The 16,492-nt window shown below is 41.1% G+C and overlaps 2 protein-coding genes across 4 annotated transcripts; one reads left to right on the forward strand and one right to left on the reverse strand.

Annotated features, from left to right (window-relative positions):
• The first annotated feature begins 416 nt into the window (after window positions 1–416).
• plp1a (proteolipid protein 1a) lies at window positions 417–9,069 on the forward strand. 2 transcript variants are annotated; one of them, XM_017474240.3, is made up of 7 exons: window positions 417–893; window positions 2,940–3,126; window positions 3,427–3,583; window positions 3,933–4,101; window positions 5,066–5,139; window positions 5,291–5,356; window positions 8,612–9,069. In XM_017474240.3, the coding sequence occupies exons 1-7, from the start codon at window positions 890–892 to the stop codon at window positions 8,768–8,770; spliced, it is 816 nt and encodes a 271-aa protein (XP_017329729.1). In that variant the 5' UTR covers window positions 417–889; the 3' UTR covers window positions 8,771–9,069. The 2 variants fall into 2 exon arrangements, with proteins under 2 accessions (XP_017329729.1, XP_017329730.1); XM_017474241.3 differs by lacking the exon at window positions 417–893 and having other exon boundaries at window positions 2,903–3,126; window positions 6,874–8,751.
• Window positions 9,070–9,464: 395 nt separating this feature from the next.
• On the reverse strand, window positions 9,465–16,398 carry rab9b (RAB9B, member RAS oncogene family). Of its 2 annotated transcripts, none has more exons than XM_017474245.3 (2): window positions 16,245–16,398; window positions 9,465–12,477 (listed from the first exon to the last, which is right to left on the reverse strand). In XM_017474245.3, the coding sequence occupies exon 2, from the start codon at window positions 12,446–12,448 to the stop codon at window positions 11,831–11,833; it is 618 nt and encodes a 205-aa protein (XP_017329734.1). In that variant the 5' UTR covers window positions 12,449–12,477; window positions 16,245–16,398; the 3' UTR covers window positions 9,465–11,830. The 2 variants fall into 2 exon arrangements, with proteins under 2 accessions (XP_017329734.1, XP_017329733.1); XM_017474244.2 differs by lacking the exon at window positions 16,245–16,398 and adding an exon at window positions 13,557–13,668.
• Between the last annotated feature and the right edge of the window lie 94 nt (window positions 16,399–16,492).

A 16,492-nucleotide genomic window follows, 5' to 3' on the forward strand; every position in this document is an offset into this window, starting at 1 on the left:
GTTTCAGATGGAGCTCTCATCTACTCCAATTCCAGATTGCTGGGACTACGGTTGCGTCTAAGGCCAAACTGACTTCATATAAAACCATAATGAACTTTTTCACACTATCTATTGTTACCCAGATGAGGATGAGTTCCCTTCTGAGTCTGTTTTTTTCCTCTTAACATCTTAGGGAGTTTTTCCTCGCCACCGGCTTGCTCAGTTGGGATAAATTTGCACTTTTAATATCTGTATCTCGTGTTTATATATTTCCGTAAAGCTGCTTTGAGATAATGTCTATTGTAAAAAGCACTATACAAATAAAATTGAATTGAATCGAATCTCTAGTTATAATATATTATTTCCTATCCTGATCAAACTCGAGTCAATCGATATGCAAATTCGCCCTTGACGTCATCTGGCGACTCTCAGCACGAGTCACTTTCCCCTGATAACACATGGTTATTCAGCCTGCAATGGCGAAGGCCTACATGTGAAAAAGTCATGCAAACCGCTCACTTGACTCACTTTTGAATTCAGATTCTTGCTATAATAAGTATAAATGTCACGGTCTGGACCCACTTGCGTTGTATAAGGGGAGGGAAAGAAAAGAAAATCGCTAATGCAATGCAAATTCATGTCGCTTCTGCTCTGTGTTCGGAGTAAATTCCTCCGAGCACAGAAAGCCCTGACCTCCTCCTCATTCATTCTGCTTGGTCTTGAAGCCTTTCATTCTAGTCCATTTCATTGAAAAGCGACATTGAAAGCGAATCTCAGCCGCCGTCATCGTCCTCTGTGCTTTGTCTGAGACGCACAGAGCAGAGGCTGGGCTTTAATAAGCACTGAGCTGCGGCCCTGTTGTTCATATCATCCTCCCACAGCGCCTCAACTCACACCACTTTCTCCAGCAATGGGTGAGTTATTATTATTATAATAAGTATATATATTTTCATTCATTCTAATTTTAAGCTTTTCAGAAGTGTATTATTTTTAATATAGGCTAATATTATTATTCTTTTTTTTGTTTGTTTTTTTAACCAATTAGTTATATATTTTGAAGGAACCTTCTATGTGTAACTGTTTGTTGTAGTCGAGTTAGCTGAATGAAACACATGAAGTGAGAAGCTGGACAGGTTTATGTCTTTGTGATAGCCCTTAAAGCGTTTAATGCATTAATGCTGGAATAAATTCCTCTCAGATAGGCTTTGTGTTCCTGTACAACCTCCTTGGTTGTCTAAAAAGTTATCCCATTTTTATAGAGGTCGTTGTGGCTTCAGTGTAATTGAGTGTAAAAGTTAAACATCTTTACTTTACAAACAAAGGGCTCCCTGGATGCTGCCTGGACAAACATTGATTTTCCTCATGTCTGTTAAATTTACATTTATTGTCTGTGGAAATAGCCTACAGGTTGCTGGGGCTTTACAGTTGAATTAATGGAAGGGCAAGCATAAGTGCTGTACAGATGGAGAAAAAAGAAAAAGTGGGAAATGTTTATTATTTACAGCTCCCATTGTGTGTGTGTGTGTGTGTGTGTGTGTGTGTGTGTGTGTGTGTGTGTGTGTGTCCTTTAAGTTAGACCTAAACCCTGCCATGCGCCATCTGTCCCACCCAGGGCATCATCGATGCAACTTTTTTTGTTGTTGTTGCATCCTGGGAAGGATCTACCAGCACTTCCCCCAGCACCCTTTCTGCACCCGCAGTCACAAGCCGTCACGTCCTCTCCCCTCCCCTCCCCTTGATGCCAGCTTTCAAAAGTAGATCTGTTTGTGGCCGAGGTGGCTGTGGCCTTTTGTTTGCGTCAACATTGCTTGCCCTTGTGCCCCCGAGCTGCTCGGAGACAAAGAGCATTGTCGATGGAACCACAAAAGGAGCCACTCTCCCTTGGTGCCTTGGTCCTCCCTTTTTTCTCACACTCTGTGGGCTGTAGTGCGTCCTGATTTTCACAATCCAGCACACATTGCACAGACAAAAATCCCTGCTTGCTTGTGGCCTGTTTAGATAAAGTTTTACAGGCCCAGCTGGTGTGTGTGAATGCCTCAGTGTTCCGATCATAGGACGCATATCCACTCATTGAACGTGTTATGAATAGGATCTCTGTATTAATTTGTATTATTTTCAAACCGTTGTGATTGGTTTCACTACTGGAGAGTCACTAGTGGACAAGGAACAATATAATACTTCTTTTCAGGAAACATCTGTATAAGAATGCTGAGCTAGGATTATTATTATTATTATTATTATTATTATTATTATTATTATTATTAATCAATTGGAGGGAATGGATCTGAACCTGGATTACTTATTGTTTGGATTAACCTTATACTTTGTATTTGAGCTAGGCATGGAATAAAACATGACAGTAGTTCTGTTATAGGAAACTAATCAACGACAGGGCGACGTGATGTGATGTTATGCAACCGTTCCCATGCTGAAGTTAAATATTTTTCGATAACGGCCCATCCCAGGTGCAAGTGTTTTATTTCTATCGCACTGCAGCCGCTTGCCAACAATAACAGTTTTTCATTCATTATTGAACAAAACATCATTTCATTTACATTCACTGTTAATGTGGAGTGTGATTATAGAAATGAAAACGTATCAGAACAAGCGCGTTAATATAAACCTGTGATTGTCAGAGCTGCTGTTAAAGAAAATTCATCAACACTTTTTATATATAATAACTTGGATTAGATTAGACGATCATTTCTGTAACTAAACTGCTTTCTGCTTTGTCTAATATACAGCAAATCTGGTAAATACCTTTTTCTAAAAGAGAAAATTCCACAAACTAATAAGCAGCTAATAAAACTGGCAGTGATGCATGATGCAGTTTGCTGGCTTAGGAAAAGGATTGTGGAGACCACGGAGGTTCAGGAAAGCAAGTGAGCCATGGTAATGGTAATATAGAAAGGAAGACGGTTTGATGAAGAGATTAAAAGCATATGTTTTGTGCATTGTAGGTTGTTACGAGTGCTGCATGCGATGTCTGGGAGGCATACCCTACACGTCCGTGGTGGCAACTCTCCTCTGCTTCTCTGGCATCGCACTGTTCTGTGGCTGTGGGCACCAGGCGCTCACGGAGACCGAGAGGCTTATCGAGACCTACTTCGCCCGCAACCTGCAGGACTATATCACTCTAGCCTACATGTAAATGCCATGTAATTCTTTGTGGGCTCATGTAATGGAAAGTGCCCATCTATGATTTTGTATATACAGTAGAGCATGTGAAATGTCGTCTTCTAACTTAAATGGACCCATTCAGAACAAGTATCTGAGAGTAACCCACAATGATATTCATTCTGCTGTGGAAGACCAAAATTGGTCCATTACTAGAAATCTAGAGACCCTTGATGCATATATTTTGTCTTCATCCATGATAATACATAGGATGAACATTTCTTTTCAATCCTCTCTCTCGCTCTCTCTCGCTCTCTCGCTCTCTCTCAGTATTGAATATTTCCAGTATGTTATCTATGGCCTGGCCAGCTTTTTCTTTCTCTACTGCATTGCACTGCTGGCTGAAGGCTTTTACACAACCAGCGTGGCAAAGCAAACGTTTGGGGAGTTCAGGAGCACTGTGTGCGGCCGCTGTCTCAGTACAACGGTGAGGATTGTTTGTATGTGTGTCTTTTCTATAAAGGATGTCATTTTTTTTTTTTGTAGTTAATTGGGATTATTTCCTTTCCAGGGCCATTTCTGGGCCTAATGTACAAAAACTCAGCTTGACAGGAACTTGAAACAGTCTCAGTACTCTCTGTGTGTGTGTGTGTGTGTGTGTGTGTGTGTGTGTGTGTGTGTGTGTGTGTGTGTGTGTGTGTGTGTGTGTGTGTGTGTGTGTGTGTGTGTGTGTGTGTGTGTGTGTGTGTGTGTGTGTGTGTGTGTGTGTGTGTGTGTGTGTGAGAGAGAGATATAAAGGACATCAAAATTATTCATGTGTTGATTTTTCTTCACAGTTCATTGTGATCACGTACTTCTTGGCCGTCATCTGGCTGCTGGTCTTTGCTTTCTCTGCACTTCCTGTCTACTTCTTCTACAACATGGCTGCGACCTGTCGCACTATCGACTTTCTCTCCGAGACACCCTCAAGCATTAACCAGCTGTGCATGGATGCCAGACAGTTTGGTAATGAACTCACTCTTGAAGCTTTTAATATCTTTATCGCACGTTTTGCCTCCTGACAGCTCCGGGATTTGATTTGGCCCCCTTGTAATGCTGATTAAAATTCCAGGGTTGTCTTTTGATTACTGCCACGATACGTGTAAAATTAGCCGATTATGGAGACCGAGCTCTATTGTTTCGACATTTAAACCCGGTTACAAATATTCGAGAATCTGTTTAAAAACAACCCGTTCAGCAAATGACCCATGTACAGTCATGGGGAAATAGAAAACACACCCTCCTGCAATTCTATGGTTTTATTTATCAGAGCCTAAATAACAATTGTGTGGTCCTCACCAAATTCTATAAACAAACCCGGAAAAGGGAACCGGGTGGGGGGGAAAAAAGAGGTACACCCTTCCTACTTCCACAATCATTAAGAAAATAATTAGCAGCCTGAGTTACTAATGAAATACACAAGATTAGTTAATCATCAAAAAGTTTGACTACTTCTTAAAGCAGAACTTTTTGATGTTCTAGAGCACTCGGGTGCTTGTCTATCAGCCATGACCCCAGACAAGCAATTGTTGCTGCTCATCAATCTGGGACGGGTTATAAGGCCGTCTCCAAACAATTTAGAAATTCACCATTCTAGTGTGAGGAGGATTGTTTACAAACGGAGAGCCTTCAAGACAGGAGTGGGCATCCCGGCAAATTCAGTCTAATGTTAGTTTGTTTAATGCTCAGAGATATAAATGAAAACCCAAGAGCTACATCCCCCCCAAACCTGGTTTCTACTTTTTCGGGGGACCGCACAGTTATTTAGGTGCTGATAGAGAAACCCACTCATTGAAGGAGGGTGTACTTTCTTGCTCCCATAATGGTATCTGCTTGTAGCTTTCGTTTCAGTGGCTTTGATACATCAAGTTGTTGTGTTATTTTTTTTATTCACATCGCATTATATCAGAAGAACCTTTTATATCTCCAGGTTTACTTCCATGGAACACAGTGCCAGGAAAGGCTTGTGGAATGACCTTGTCCAACGTATGCAAAACAAGGGAGGTAAGTGATGCCTGCGGGCGAAATGTGATTCTATTTTCTCATAGCGAATCCTCAGAGGATCGGCCTCGACGGCTCGCCAGAGATAGATCTGACATCAAACGTTAGCGCTTGCGGCTCTGACTCGGCGAATCCCGTTGTTCTGTTTCCACAGTTTTTCCTGACCTATGACCTCTACATTGCTGCCTTCGCTGGAGCGGGGATTACATTATTGGCTCTGGTGAGTAACAAGGCCCAAATCGGGGTCTGAAATGCTGCAAACAAGTAGTCATGTGTCCCAGTGATGGTGTCATGCAGCTGTAGGTGTAGAAGAATTCCAATCCTCCGTCAGTTACGGTCTCCGCTGCGCCTGCCCAAGCTGAAAAGAGCACAGCGGTTTTGTGGATTTTTCTTCCAAGACTTTGGCATATTTCTCAGCAGAGTGAGAATGTCATGACTGTATGGATGACGTGTCTGCGCGTGACACAAGTTTCTCATTAGTGCCAGCACGGGCGTGAAAACCGCAACGAAAGTTTTAGCTTTCGCATAAACAGGAGTTGGATAAAGTAAGGACGAAATGTGACGGCGCATGCTGTTCTGGGAATATAATCAGTGACGTGGTGGTGCGACGCAGCCCAATATGACGCAGAGCTACTCTTACTACCACTAAGCTGATCATTTTCCAATACCAGTACATTCCAGTGTTCTAACTTTAATCTATTTATAGTTCTATTTATTATTCTGGAACATCTGTGAAACAAGTTAGTTCCTATCATCACTTATATTTGTAGCAACTATAAACAATTATTCCTTTACCTTCCTCTATTTATTCTTCTCTCTTGGAGTTAGTAAGACAAAAAAGAAATGCAGCTGGTCATGTTGCAGAGAAACCAGAAAGTGCAAACTCCTCTGTCCTAAAGATTTTTCCAGGGAAAGTGTGGAAAAGGTACTAACCACTACAAAGTGCTAATCCTTCTAGAAATGTTAAATAAATGTCTCCTGATTAGAAAGCTTCATCAGATCAGTGATTAGACATTATTCTTTGATAAATAGCAACACATTTTAACAAAAAAAAAATGTTTATTACTAGCCTTAGATTGTGTTTAGCATCCTTCTAATCAATCCGATTTGCTGGGGCATTAAGTAGTGCAATTATGTCCTGTTTTACTGGTTAAAAAATCAAAAAAGTGTGTGTGTGTGTGTATGTATGTATGTATATATATATATATTAATATAATATAAATATATATATATATATATATATATATATATATATATATATATATATATATATATATATATATATATATAATATATATATATATATAAAAACATGGAAGCACTAAGAGGCCACGCATTATAATTTGCTTCTATAAGTTGTTTTCTCACAATGTGTTTTAATTTAATACTTGCCCACTGTAGAGAGGGGCTTTATCTCCACGTTAAGAGGGAGGGAGAGAGGGGGGTCCCCCTGATCAAGTGTCAGACACTAACATGGAAATAGTCAAACACTGATGAACACAGAGCTGTTTTTAGCTTGAGCGAGTCCCTGATCAAAGTAAAAATAAAGTCGTGATCATGACCTCTTAGGGCTTCCATAGTTGGATATATATGTTTTTTTTTTTGTTTGTTTGTTTGTTTTTTTGTTTTTTTTTGGGGGGTGGGGTTATATTTTGTTTTTCTTCTACTGATGAACCTGACACTCACCGTCACTCCTGTTTGGTTGTGTCCTCTCTCTTTCTCCTTTTCTCTCTGTAGCTCACATACACAGTCTCCACTACCTATAATTTCGCTGTCCTACGTTATCTGGGGAGGAAAGGCTTAGCCGCACGGTGTTAAAGCTCTCTGTCGTTTCCTGCAATCCATGCTGGTTCTGTCCGCTGTGCACCGTATGGAAGGACAGAAGACATTTCTTCACCTACCTGTTCAACACCTCAGTTTCTCCTTAAGACTTTTCTTCCTGTCTGACTGACACACTTTATAGTAGGCCAACTGAGTTTTAGTCCAGCAGGGCAGTGATGTAAATCTGAACCCTGGGAGGCTAGTAGACGTTGTTCTGGAGGCAGGACAGACTATTTGATGACCGTTGATTGTAACACTGCTTCACTGTGTGATTATTGTGCCCCAATTCTCAGACATGCTGTCTTGTCTTAATAGTGCCGCCTTTTTTTTTTTTCCCTTCCCTGATGGACAAATGACTCAGTTGGACAGGAAACATAGAGATGTGTTCGGTAGAGGATTCGTGTAATCTTCATTCTTTTTTTTTTTCCTCTCTCTCTCTCGCTATTGGTTTAATATATCGTTTGCTGTTTATATTTTGTGATTTGAACAATTTCTATACACGTGCCTACATCCCTTGCTTACAAGCTATGGGATGTTAGTTTTCCCATCCTGTCAATCCCATCCAACATGGATGATCTAGTGTTACTCTGTAGTTGAATAGCCAATTTATTTTATTTTATTATTTTTTATATTTGATAACATTTTGTTTTAGTTATCAGAAATAACTGATTTAAAAAGTCATCCTGTGAGAACCTGAAAAGCTATTATTATTTTGCCTTTTTTAATATTATTGTTGTTAGGTTTTTTTCTTTCTTTCTTTCTTTCATTTTGGCTTGGGATGGACTAGCATGTTACTATGGTGATGATCTTTCACATCTGGTCACCATGGTGTCCAGACATGCCAATATGGACTGACTTGCTGTGACCTCAGCACTTTTCTCACAGTCCAGAGAATAATAGTCCGGAGTCAAGCCCGGCTTTGAGACGAACATTGATTTGAAACTAGAGGGGTGGATGAGCATCCATCAGACCCGTCAGCTCGGATAAACACAAAGCTTAAACCATGAGCAAACAACCTTTATAAATCCTTCAGTCAAGCAGACGACAGTCTGGGCATGAACCATGAACCTGCACTGAAAAGAAACGAGCCAACCTGGCGTTTCCTCAGTATTTTACTTGGGCATTTGTGGTGCTATGTGACACCTGCGTCAGTCTTGCATCAGATTTTTATATATATATATATATTTGTCCATTTGAAAGTGATTTGGCGAACATTTCCACTATTTAAACCGTGATGATTTCGTAGGACCTGATGGGTGCTCGGTCTCCCCCTAGTGTCAGTCAAGCTAAATGCACATTTCTGCTTTTCCATCTGAAAAACAGCTGAATTTGTGTTTATCCCTGTAACTATCAGGAGAAATTAGTAGTTATGATGTAACAATTATTTTAGCTAGATTATTATTTTTTTGACTAATCCTTATTCACACTTTACGTGTCAAATTGTTGTTTCATGCTACTAGCAATATTTGTTAGAAGTGTTTAAGTCATATGGCGAGTGCTTTTTTTTTTTTTTTTTTTTTTTTTTTTTTTTGCGGGGGTGGTAATAAATAAAAGAAACCAGAAGAAGCGAGAAAGGAGCTTCCGTAAGAAATATGTATAGATCCATCAGTGTTTGTGTAGAGGATGTGGAGAGTTTCTTTTTTCTCTTTGGCAGATTCACTGTCCTCTGCACCTGGCCAAGTGGCAGATTCTGCAGAGAGACAAGCGATACAGAGCAAAAGAGGAGAAGAACGAGGTGCTGTTCAGCAGGATATGGAAATGTCACAGTGGCAGTATCAGTTCTCCTTACGCCCCCAAACCTAGCGAGGCATGAGTTCCCAGAAACACTCAGGGCCTGTTGTGTCAAAAAGTATATTACTAGAAGTTAAGCAAATATGTTTAGTGTGAAACTGTGACCAAACGGTTTGAATTGAAACTGGTTAATGTTCTAGTGGTAAGGGTTACACTCAATACTAGGTGTTATGCTACTGTGATAATGAGGTGCTTTCATTTAAAAGCTTGGTATGATCTTGCTAAAAACATTTTGTTTTTTGTTTTTTTGTTTTTTTTACTTAAAAGCATGATGTAATTTAGGGATCCCTGTGAAAATACACACCGTGTTGGTCTTCCAAATTGGTTTGAAAATTTTTTCTCTCTCTAAAACAACCATTTTTGATGTTTCAGTCAGCCCATACAGGATGTCACAGAGTTTTTGTTTGTTTTTTTCCTGATCATTGTGGCCAAAAATGTGCCATGCAATTTACAAAGTGTCTTTTTTTTTTTGGAAAACTACTTGAATGGGCAAAATTGCCTTTCACAGTGATGTTTGTGGGCAAATGAGACATTTTAGCTGTGATGATGTTCGACACGCTCGAATAGAAGACGGGTTGAAGTGGATGCGTGTTGTGATGACGTCATGTGACGTGAAAAATCGCGTAAATATTGCGGCGTTGGCTTGATTTCGCGTTCGTTTCTGTGATCGCAGAATCCTGGAGGGACTTTTCAAAGAAGCAAATCGCACAGTGTCGGTCAGTTGTAAGGTTTATTCACACTGGTATTGGATATTTGCAAACTGAATTAGTTTATATAGTTTGTAAACAAAAGCTGCCTTGACCACCTTTTATTGCCGAGACTGACGTATATGATGCCCGACAGTAGGCCGGACGGTTGAGGAGATACACGCCCATTCTCAGGCATCGTTACACAAGTTCCAGCTCAGTTTGAAGCACATCAACCAAATACCTTGTTTCTTTTTTTTTTTTTTTTTTAGTTGCAAAGCCACTGCTTAATCGTTGCAGTAATAAATCGGTGGATTTGTGGCAGTTTTACAAAGCAATACTTTTTCATAATTGTAAAGTTGGTATTCCAAGGTACTCGAACAGAACACGACGTTATATGTTATCAGCACACAAAAAGTAAAACATGGATTATTGCAGCATACCAGAAACCTAGGGCTTGCTTAACAGACGACAAAATCAATTACAGCCATTAAATAAAAAAATTAAAAACAAGAATCGTTCAAGCAATCAAAAGCGCATTTCAATACATCCAAGAACACAAAACAACATCTATAACAGATTAAATTAAATTTCAAACAAGATGCAAGTCACAGTGAACACAACTTATTCAGGTACCTCAATTTAAAATGCCATCAACTGTAGGCAGTTTCCAATACGGAGAATAAATACTGTGTAGCAAACAGTACGAGGAAACGCAGCGCCGGAAGTTTCACAGTGAACCATTCTCATTAAAAACCTGTGATAAGCGGACGGAGATTCGTAACCCGTATAGGCCGGCTACGTAAACCGTTAGCAGGACAGTAGCGTAAAGCATTATGGGGTTTCCATGCAAGAGCAAGCAAAGGCAATACTGAAGTTAGGAGAATAAACGTTGAGTGGACGGATGGACCGATGAGCTACATCTGTTGATTACATATAGGCAGCAATAGCAGATATCAAAATCTTGATCAGGTCTGGTTTACTCAGAGGAAAGAGTGATCAATAACTAATACGGGCTGGAAGGAAGGGAGGAAATAAAATGTTACACACCTCAACAATATCAAAATCCTGTGTACCAAATATACCTGAAAAGACAGGACTGTGCACAAGTACCTTTCGAAAAGTTCAAATCGAGACGCCAGGGCAAATGTGCTTTGGTTGGTTGTATTTTTTCACATTCAGATTAGCAAAAAGATATTTAATTATTCTACTGTTTAAAAGTAAAAGGCAGCATAACAACAAGCATAAAACTGCTGACCCAGAGCACAAGCGCTCCCGATGGTTAAACTGCTCCAAAAGCAAATTAGTGCTGATTTAAGACCGACTCCTCACGCTTTACGAGGCTCTGAGGTGAAGGACTGAACGTGAATGCGCTGTAGAAGCGAGACAGCCCTTATTTTCAGCGTGACGGAGAGCTGGAACGTGCTTCACCTCGCAGACACGACCGCTCTCCGGTGTCCGACCTTAAAACGAACATCGTTCCGAACGAAGAGTACCATAACGTTCGTACTTTTTAGGATAGATAAATAAATAAATAAATAAAAAGGCCTGGCGTGAAGGACGGGTAATTCGAACGTTGACGGTCTTCCACTTCTACATACACGAACCGTAATGTAGCATAAAGCAATACAAACACAGAAGTAGGAACGCTTGTGGTTGGGTTACTATATAACGTAATGACCTCACAACACAAAGCAGAAGCGCACTCGGGCTGAGAAACGAGAAGTGAGAGCTTCGTGAGGCACGTAGGAGACCCGTGACCTCCAGGAAAAGAAAGCAGGGCTGTTAGAAAACCCAGTGCAACGTAAGAGCTTTTGGCAGGAAACATTTAGAGACTACGGCATGCCATCGACACTACGGGTGTAATTTCTCTCACTAATCAAGCCAGAAATGATACACGATCAAGGTTGTGCTGCACCCTTATTGTACCGTTGTCCTTCTGGGAGTGTACGCAGAGATTAGGACCATCCGGAAGATTAATGCAATACGGCAAAGACTTTTTTCCTTAGATGTTCCACTGTCATATCATACACATACTTACACATACTTACACACACACACACACACACTATACCATACCAATGACACTGTATGGGTAGTGGTGTTGCAAGCCCAGTATAACCTTAAACTGAGGATACCCCTTCACCATCTCCATCATACCACTGGCTCTTTTGCAAATGTAGGCAGAGAAGCAGACCAAAACATTCTGTACCAGTGACACTATATGAGTATTTCTTTAACATCTGTACCTAAATAACCTAGAAAGTCCTCCAGTCGAGACTCCGTGCAGTCCATCTACTCCTCTTTTCATTCCGTTGACCTTTGCTGGAGTGGGCAGCGATGAGGAGCGTCTAGAAGGTTAACACTATTTGAAGCCTTTAATCTCAGCGAGCTCCTCAGCAGCAGGAAGAGCGCGGTGCCTTGCGATTGCCATGCAGGTCAATTGAGCTTCCGAGCAAGGTGTGGTCGACGTGATCCTCGAAAGCCAACACTTCGCGGACCGCAGCCTCGAAAGCAGCGCTTACGTTGGTGTCGTCTTTTGCGCTGGTCTCGAAGTATGGGCAGTGGCCGTTCTCCTGGCACCAGGCGCGTGCCTCCTCCTCGGGCACCTGCCGTTCGCCGTCCTCGGCCTTGTCTACCTTGTTTCCGAGCACGACGAACGGGAAGCGCTCGGGCTCGCGCACGTCCGAGTAGCGCACAAACTCCTGCTTCCAGGCGCCGAGGTTGTGGAAGCTCTGTGCGTCGTCCACGGCGAACGTCAGCAAGCAACAGTCAGCGCCGCGGTAGAACGGCGTGCGTAGGCTCCTGAAGCGCTCTTGGCCCGCAGTGTCCCAAATCTGCAGCGTGACCGGACGCCCGTCCACTTCCAGGTCGCGGTTCAGGAATTCCACACCGATGGTGTGGAACGAGTGCGAGTCGAAGCGGTCGCTCACGTAGCGGTTCATCAGCGAGCTCTTGCCCACGCCGCCATCGCCAAGCAGGATGACCTTTAGGAGGAGGCTCTTGCCGCTCATGATGCCCGAGACGGCAGGCTCAACGTGACCTAAATAGACACACAAAAACACGTAGACTAAATAAGAGGCGTTATTAATAGAGCTGGTAGCTGACTTTGTACCACTGACCACACTGACTACTTCACATGTATATTTTGTAAAGACTGCTGTCCCAGAACTGGGCCCCTGAGCAAGGCTGCTACCTAGGGCTGTAGCAACTAATAAACAAAATCAATCCAATTTAATAATTAAGACAGTTGCCAACAAATTTCATTACTGATTAGCTGGTCTCCTCAACCACCACTAGTGTGTTGCATCCACCTGGATGATGTGACGGCAGCCATAGTGCACCAGAACGCCACCACATACCAGCTATTAGTGGAGAGAAGAGTGATGTAGCCAATTCAGAGATGGAGATTATCAGGGGACCATGACAGAGAAGAGCCAATGAAGGAATTTCACCAGGACACCGGGGTTATACGCCTACTCTTTTACGAGAAGTGTCCTGGGATTTTTAATGACCACAGAGAATCAGGACCTCGGTTTAACGTCTCATCCGAAAGACATGAAGCACGTTCGACGCTCTGCCGTGCGCTATGCCACTTTTAGATTAAAAACACATTTGATGGAAAATGATGTGGCCAAAATGCTCCAAAATATTAATTAATCGTTGATTAATGCTCTTAGTGTACACTATATATATATATATATATATATATATATATATATATATATATATATATATATATATATATATATATATATATACACACACACACACATTTTAAACGTATGTTGGGCATTAAGTTATCAAGTCACCATTCTGCTTTCGGTTCACACTGAAGGTGCTAGGAGTTGATCCCAAAAGGATTTCGATTCCACACACGGGAAACCTTAACGCTTGGGAGTCGTTTTCCACAGACTCTGAATATGACTAGTTAGAATTGAACAGGGCTTGAAATGCCATTATATGATTTATTGGTTATACTGTTTTTGAGCAACTGCCCTACTGCCAACCCTGGACTCAGAACCTAAAAGTCCAAGCTGACATGCAAAAATAAGCCAACTGTCCCTTAAGGATAAATTAAGTTAATACTATTCAATTAAATACATCTCACAAAGCTCTAACCTGCTTGCAAATTGACACCCAGCATGCTGAATAAAACCTCGACAGAAGAAAGCGACGCGAACTAAACGGCCGTGGTTCTGGTGTGTTTATCTGGGTGAATGACAGAGACTTTGGACAGGGAAACTCCCTCTTATACGACACACAGAGATTGGTTTAGGACAGTAGATCGTATTCCATAGAAGAATGTCAAGAGTATAAGGTGCAAGGAAATAAAAGCAACATTCCAGCAGTTTATCAACAAATCGCTGCGTACCACGTCTGTAGTGAAAAGCAGTTTACTTATGACTCGCTTATAACGGAAGTCTGAGGGCACATTTGTGCACTTATTTTAAATCTTTCATTCTTCAATCGAATTTTTAGCATTTGCTCCTTCAGAGATGGTGCTACTTTGCGGCTGAAGCTTGTACTACTTGAGAACCCGGTTAAACAAACGACACAAAAAAAACGTTCTAGTTTATAACGTTTATTTATTCAGCAAAATGATCCGACTTTAAAATTTCTTTGTTCGGAGAAAAAGTATGTGATCCTCTAAGGGAAGAGGTAGCTCAGCGGTTAAGACGGTTGTGAGTTCAAATCCCAGCGCTGCCACTGTTGGGCCCTTGAGCAAGGCCCTTAACCCTCAACTGCTCACTTGTATAAACGAGACAATTGTACATCGCTCTGGATAAGGGCGTCTGCCAAGTGCAATGTAAGGGGTATAAGTTAATTTAAAGGGGTAATTGAAGTCAGGTGTTTCGATCAAGGGGATGGCAATCAGGCATGAGTTTAGCAGACCCTCCCTCTCAATGTGTCCAGAACATAAACTTGGGTGTTCACTATCAAAATCTGGGCCTTAACTCACAGGTTTATAAAGAAGTGTGCAACGTGTCAATCAAAGGAGATTCCTGAGGACCTCCAAATAAATAAATAAATAAATACATAAATAAAAAGAGAGATGTTGGTGCTCACTCACCAGACTGGAAAATGTTACATGAATAATATTAAAGGGAAATCACAAAGAACCCCAAGGTACCATCTAAAGACCTACAGGCCACTCTTGCATTGAGTAATGTTAATGTTCATGAGTCCACAATCACTGTTCGTGACACACTGAACAAGAACGGCGTGCATGGCAGGATAATGAAACGAACACTGCTGCCCATCTGAAGTTTGCTCAAGACCACAGATATAAGCTGGAAGCCTATTGGAAGAATGTTCTGTGGATGGATGAATCCAAAATAGAAAAGCATTACGTTGGCAAAAACCAAACAGAAGGACGTCATCCTAACTGTGAAGCATGGGGGTGGAAGTGTCACGGATTGGGGTTGCTTTGCTGCGGTTGACGTACAACCCAGAATCCGTAGGTTCAAATTCTACAGGAGAATGTCAGAATGTGTGTCCGTGAACTGAAGCTTAACCATAAGTTGGTCGTGCTGCAAGACAACAACCCTAAACACACAAGTAAGTCAAGAAAGCAACGGTTAAAGTGGAAGAAATTTAATATTTTGGGACAGCCAAGTTAAAGTCCAGAATTTTAAACCAATAGAAATGTTGTAGAAGAACCTAAAACGAGCACGGAGTTGAAGCAGTTTTGTCAGGAGGAATAAGGCCATCTGTTACATCAGTTACAGAAATCAAAAGTTTCACATACTTATTCCAACAAAGATATTTAATGTTAGGTCATTTTGCTCAATAAATAAATGTAAAAACTAAAGTTTCTGCATCGTTTGTTTAATTGGGTGCTCCTTATCTAAGTTTAGGACTTAGAAGAAGATCTGATCACGTTACAGAAAAATAAATAATACTGTATATCATGCATTTGGGCACATAAACAAACACACACACACCGAAGCTTCCACCTGATGCTGCACGGATACCTGGAAAATATCTCTGGGGGAAAAAACAAGTCAACAGAATTACTTTGTGTTGGAAGGTTGGATAAAACTACTGTGTATATACCTATAAGAGTAGCATTGGCAAGACATTATTTTATATGTCTGTCTCATTATAAAATCTGGATTGATTTAGTGTAACTGCAGTGGTAATGAATTTTTGGGGGGGGGATCCTTCATGTCAGTAACTGAAAGAGAAGACTGAAAACATTAGTTTAATCAGTTTTATCTCATTCAGACTGCTGTACAGCAGACAGAAGCTATATGCACTGATGACATGATTAATTGCTTGTTTTTATTTTCCCCTGCCAAAATGTTCTTAGTTTAAGACCAAGACCTGTAAATAACAACAATGAGTCAGTAAATAAGGGCACTGAACAGGAAATAGATGAGCTCCGCGCATGCGCAGACACCCCTGAGACGCACCGACTGTTTTTAGCTTGCCGCTGCTAAATACTATTCTAAGCATTTCGACTAGGTTATGTCTTAAAACAATCTCATTTAAATTATCATTTATATATGTGTGCGTTTTGTTTTATTGTTAACACCATTTCCGCTGAATAAAACTGTAAAGCTAGCATGCTAGCGTTAATAATAGCCAGCTACAGTAGATCATCCACTGCAGTGTTCATTACCGGCGAGGACTACTGACGCTTTGCGACATAAAAGCAGTCATAATAATACACTAACTTAACATAAATGTTAAACCACACCATTAACCTGCATAACCTAACCAAAAATAAAAAATAAACCCGAGCCAGGTTGTGAGTTTTATGCACTTTTTGTCACCCCCACCATGAAATATTCTCGAAATTACCTCATTGTATATGTCACGTCCGAGCTGCTGAGATTTGTCGCGCTCGCGCGCCTGCCTGCGTGTCCATCACGCGACCGTCTCTATCTACTCCAGGTCCTAAAGTCCACCGATTCTGGGAGGATTGTGTTTATATTACAGCTTTATAGAACAAAAAGGCAATAAGGAACCATTTCTAAACAAGACAACCGTAATAAAATTTAATTCGATTGTACATATTCTCTTTTTTAATGAAGTGTTTTGTTTGTTTG

This window comes from Ictalurus punctatus, chromosome 8 (assembly GCF_001660625.3).
Source record: "Ictalurus punctatus breed USDA103 chromosome 8, Coco_2.0, whole genome shotgun sequence".
NCBI lineage: Eukaryota > Metazoa > Chordata > Actinopteri > Siluriformes > Ictaluridae > Ictalurus > Ictalurus punctatus.

Bases quoted from the DNA above. Each gene is read 5' to 3' on its own strand.
- plp1a (XM_017474240.3), top strand. The intron at 5,140-5,290 runs GTAAGTGATGCC...CTGTTTCCACAG, and splicing joins ACGTATGCAAAACAAGGGAG to TTTTTCCTGACCTATGACCT. The intron at 5,357-8,611 runs GTGAGTAACAAG...TCTCTTTGGCAG, and splicing joins GGATTACATTATTGGCTCTG to ATTCACTGTCCTCTGCACCT.
- rab9b (XM_017474244.2), bottom strand. From the start codon at position 13,581: ATGCTGGGTGTCAATTTGCAAGCAG. The intron at 12,478-13,556 runs GTTAGAGCTTTG...GTGTCTATTTAG, and splicing joins GGGTGTCAATTTGCAAGCAG to GTCACGTTGAGCCTGCCGTC.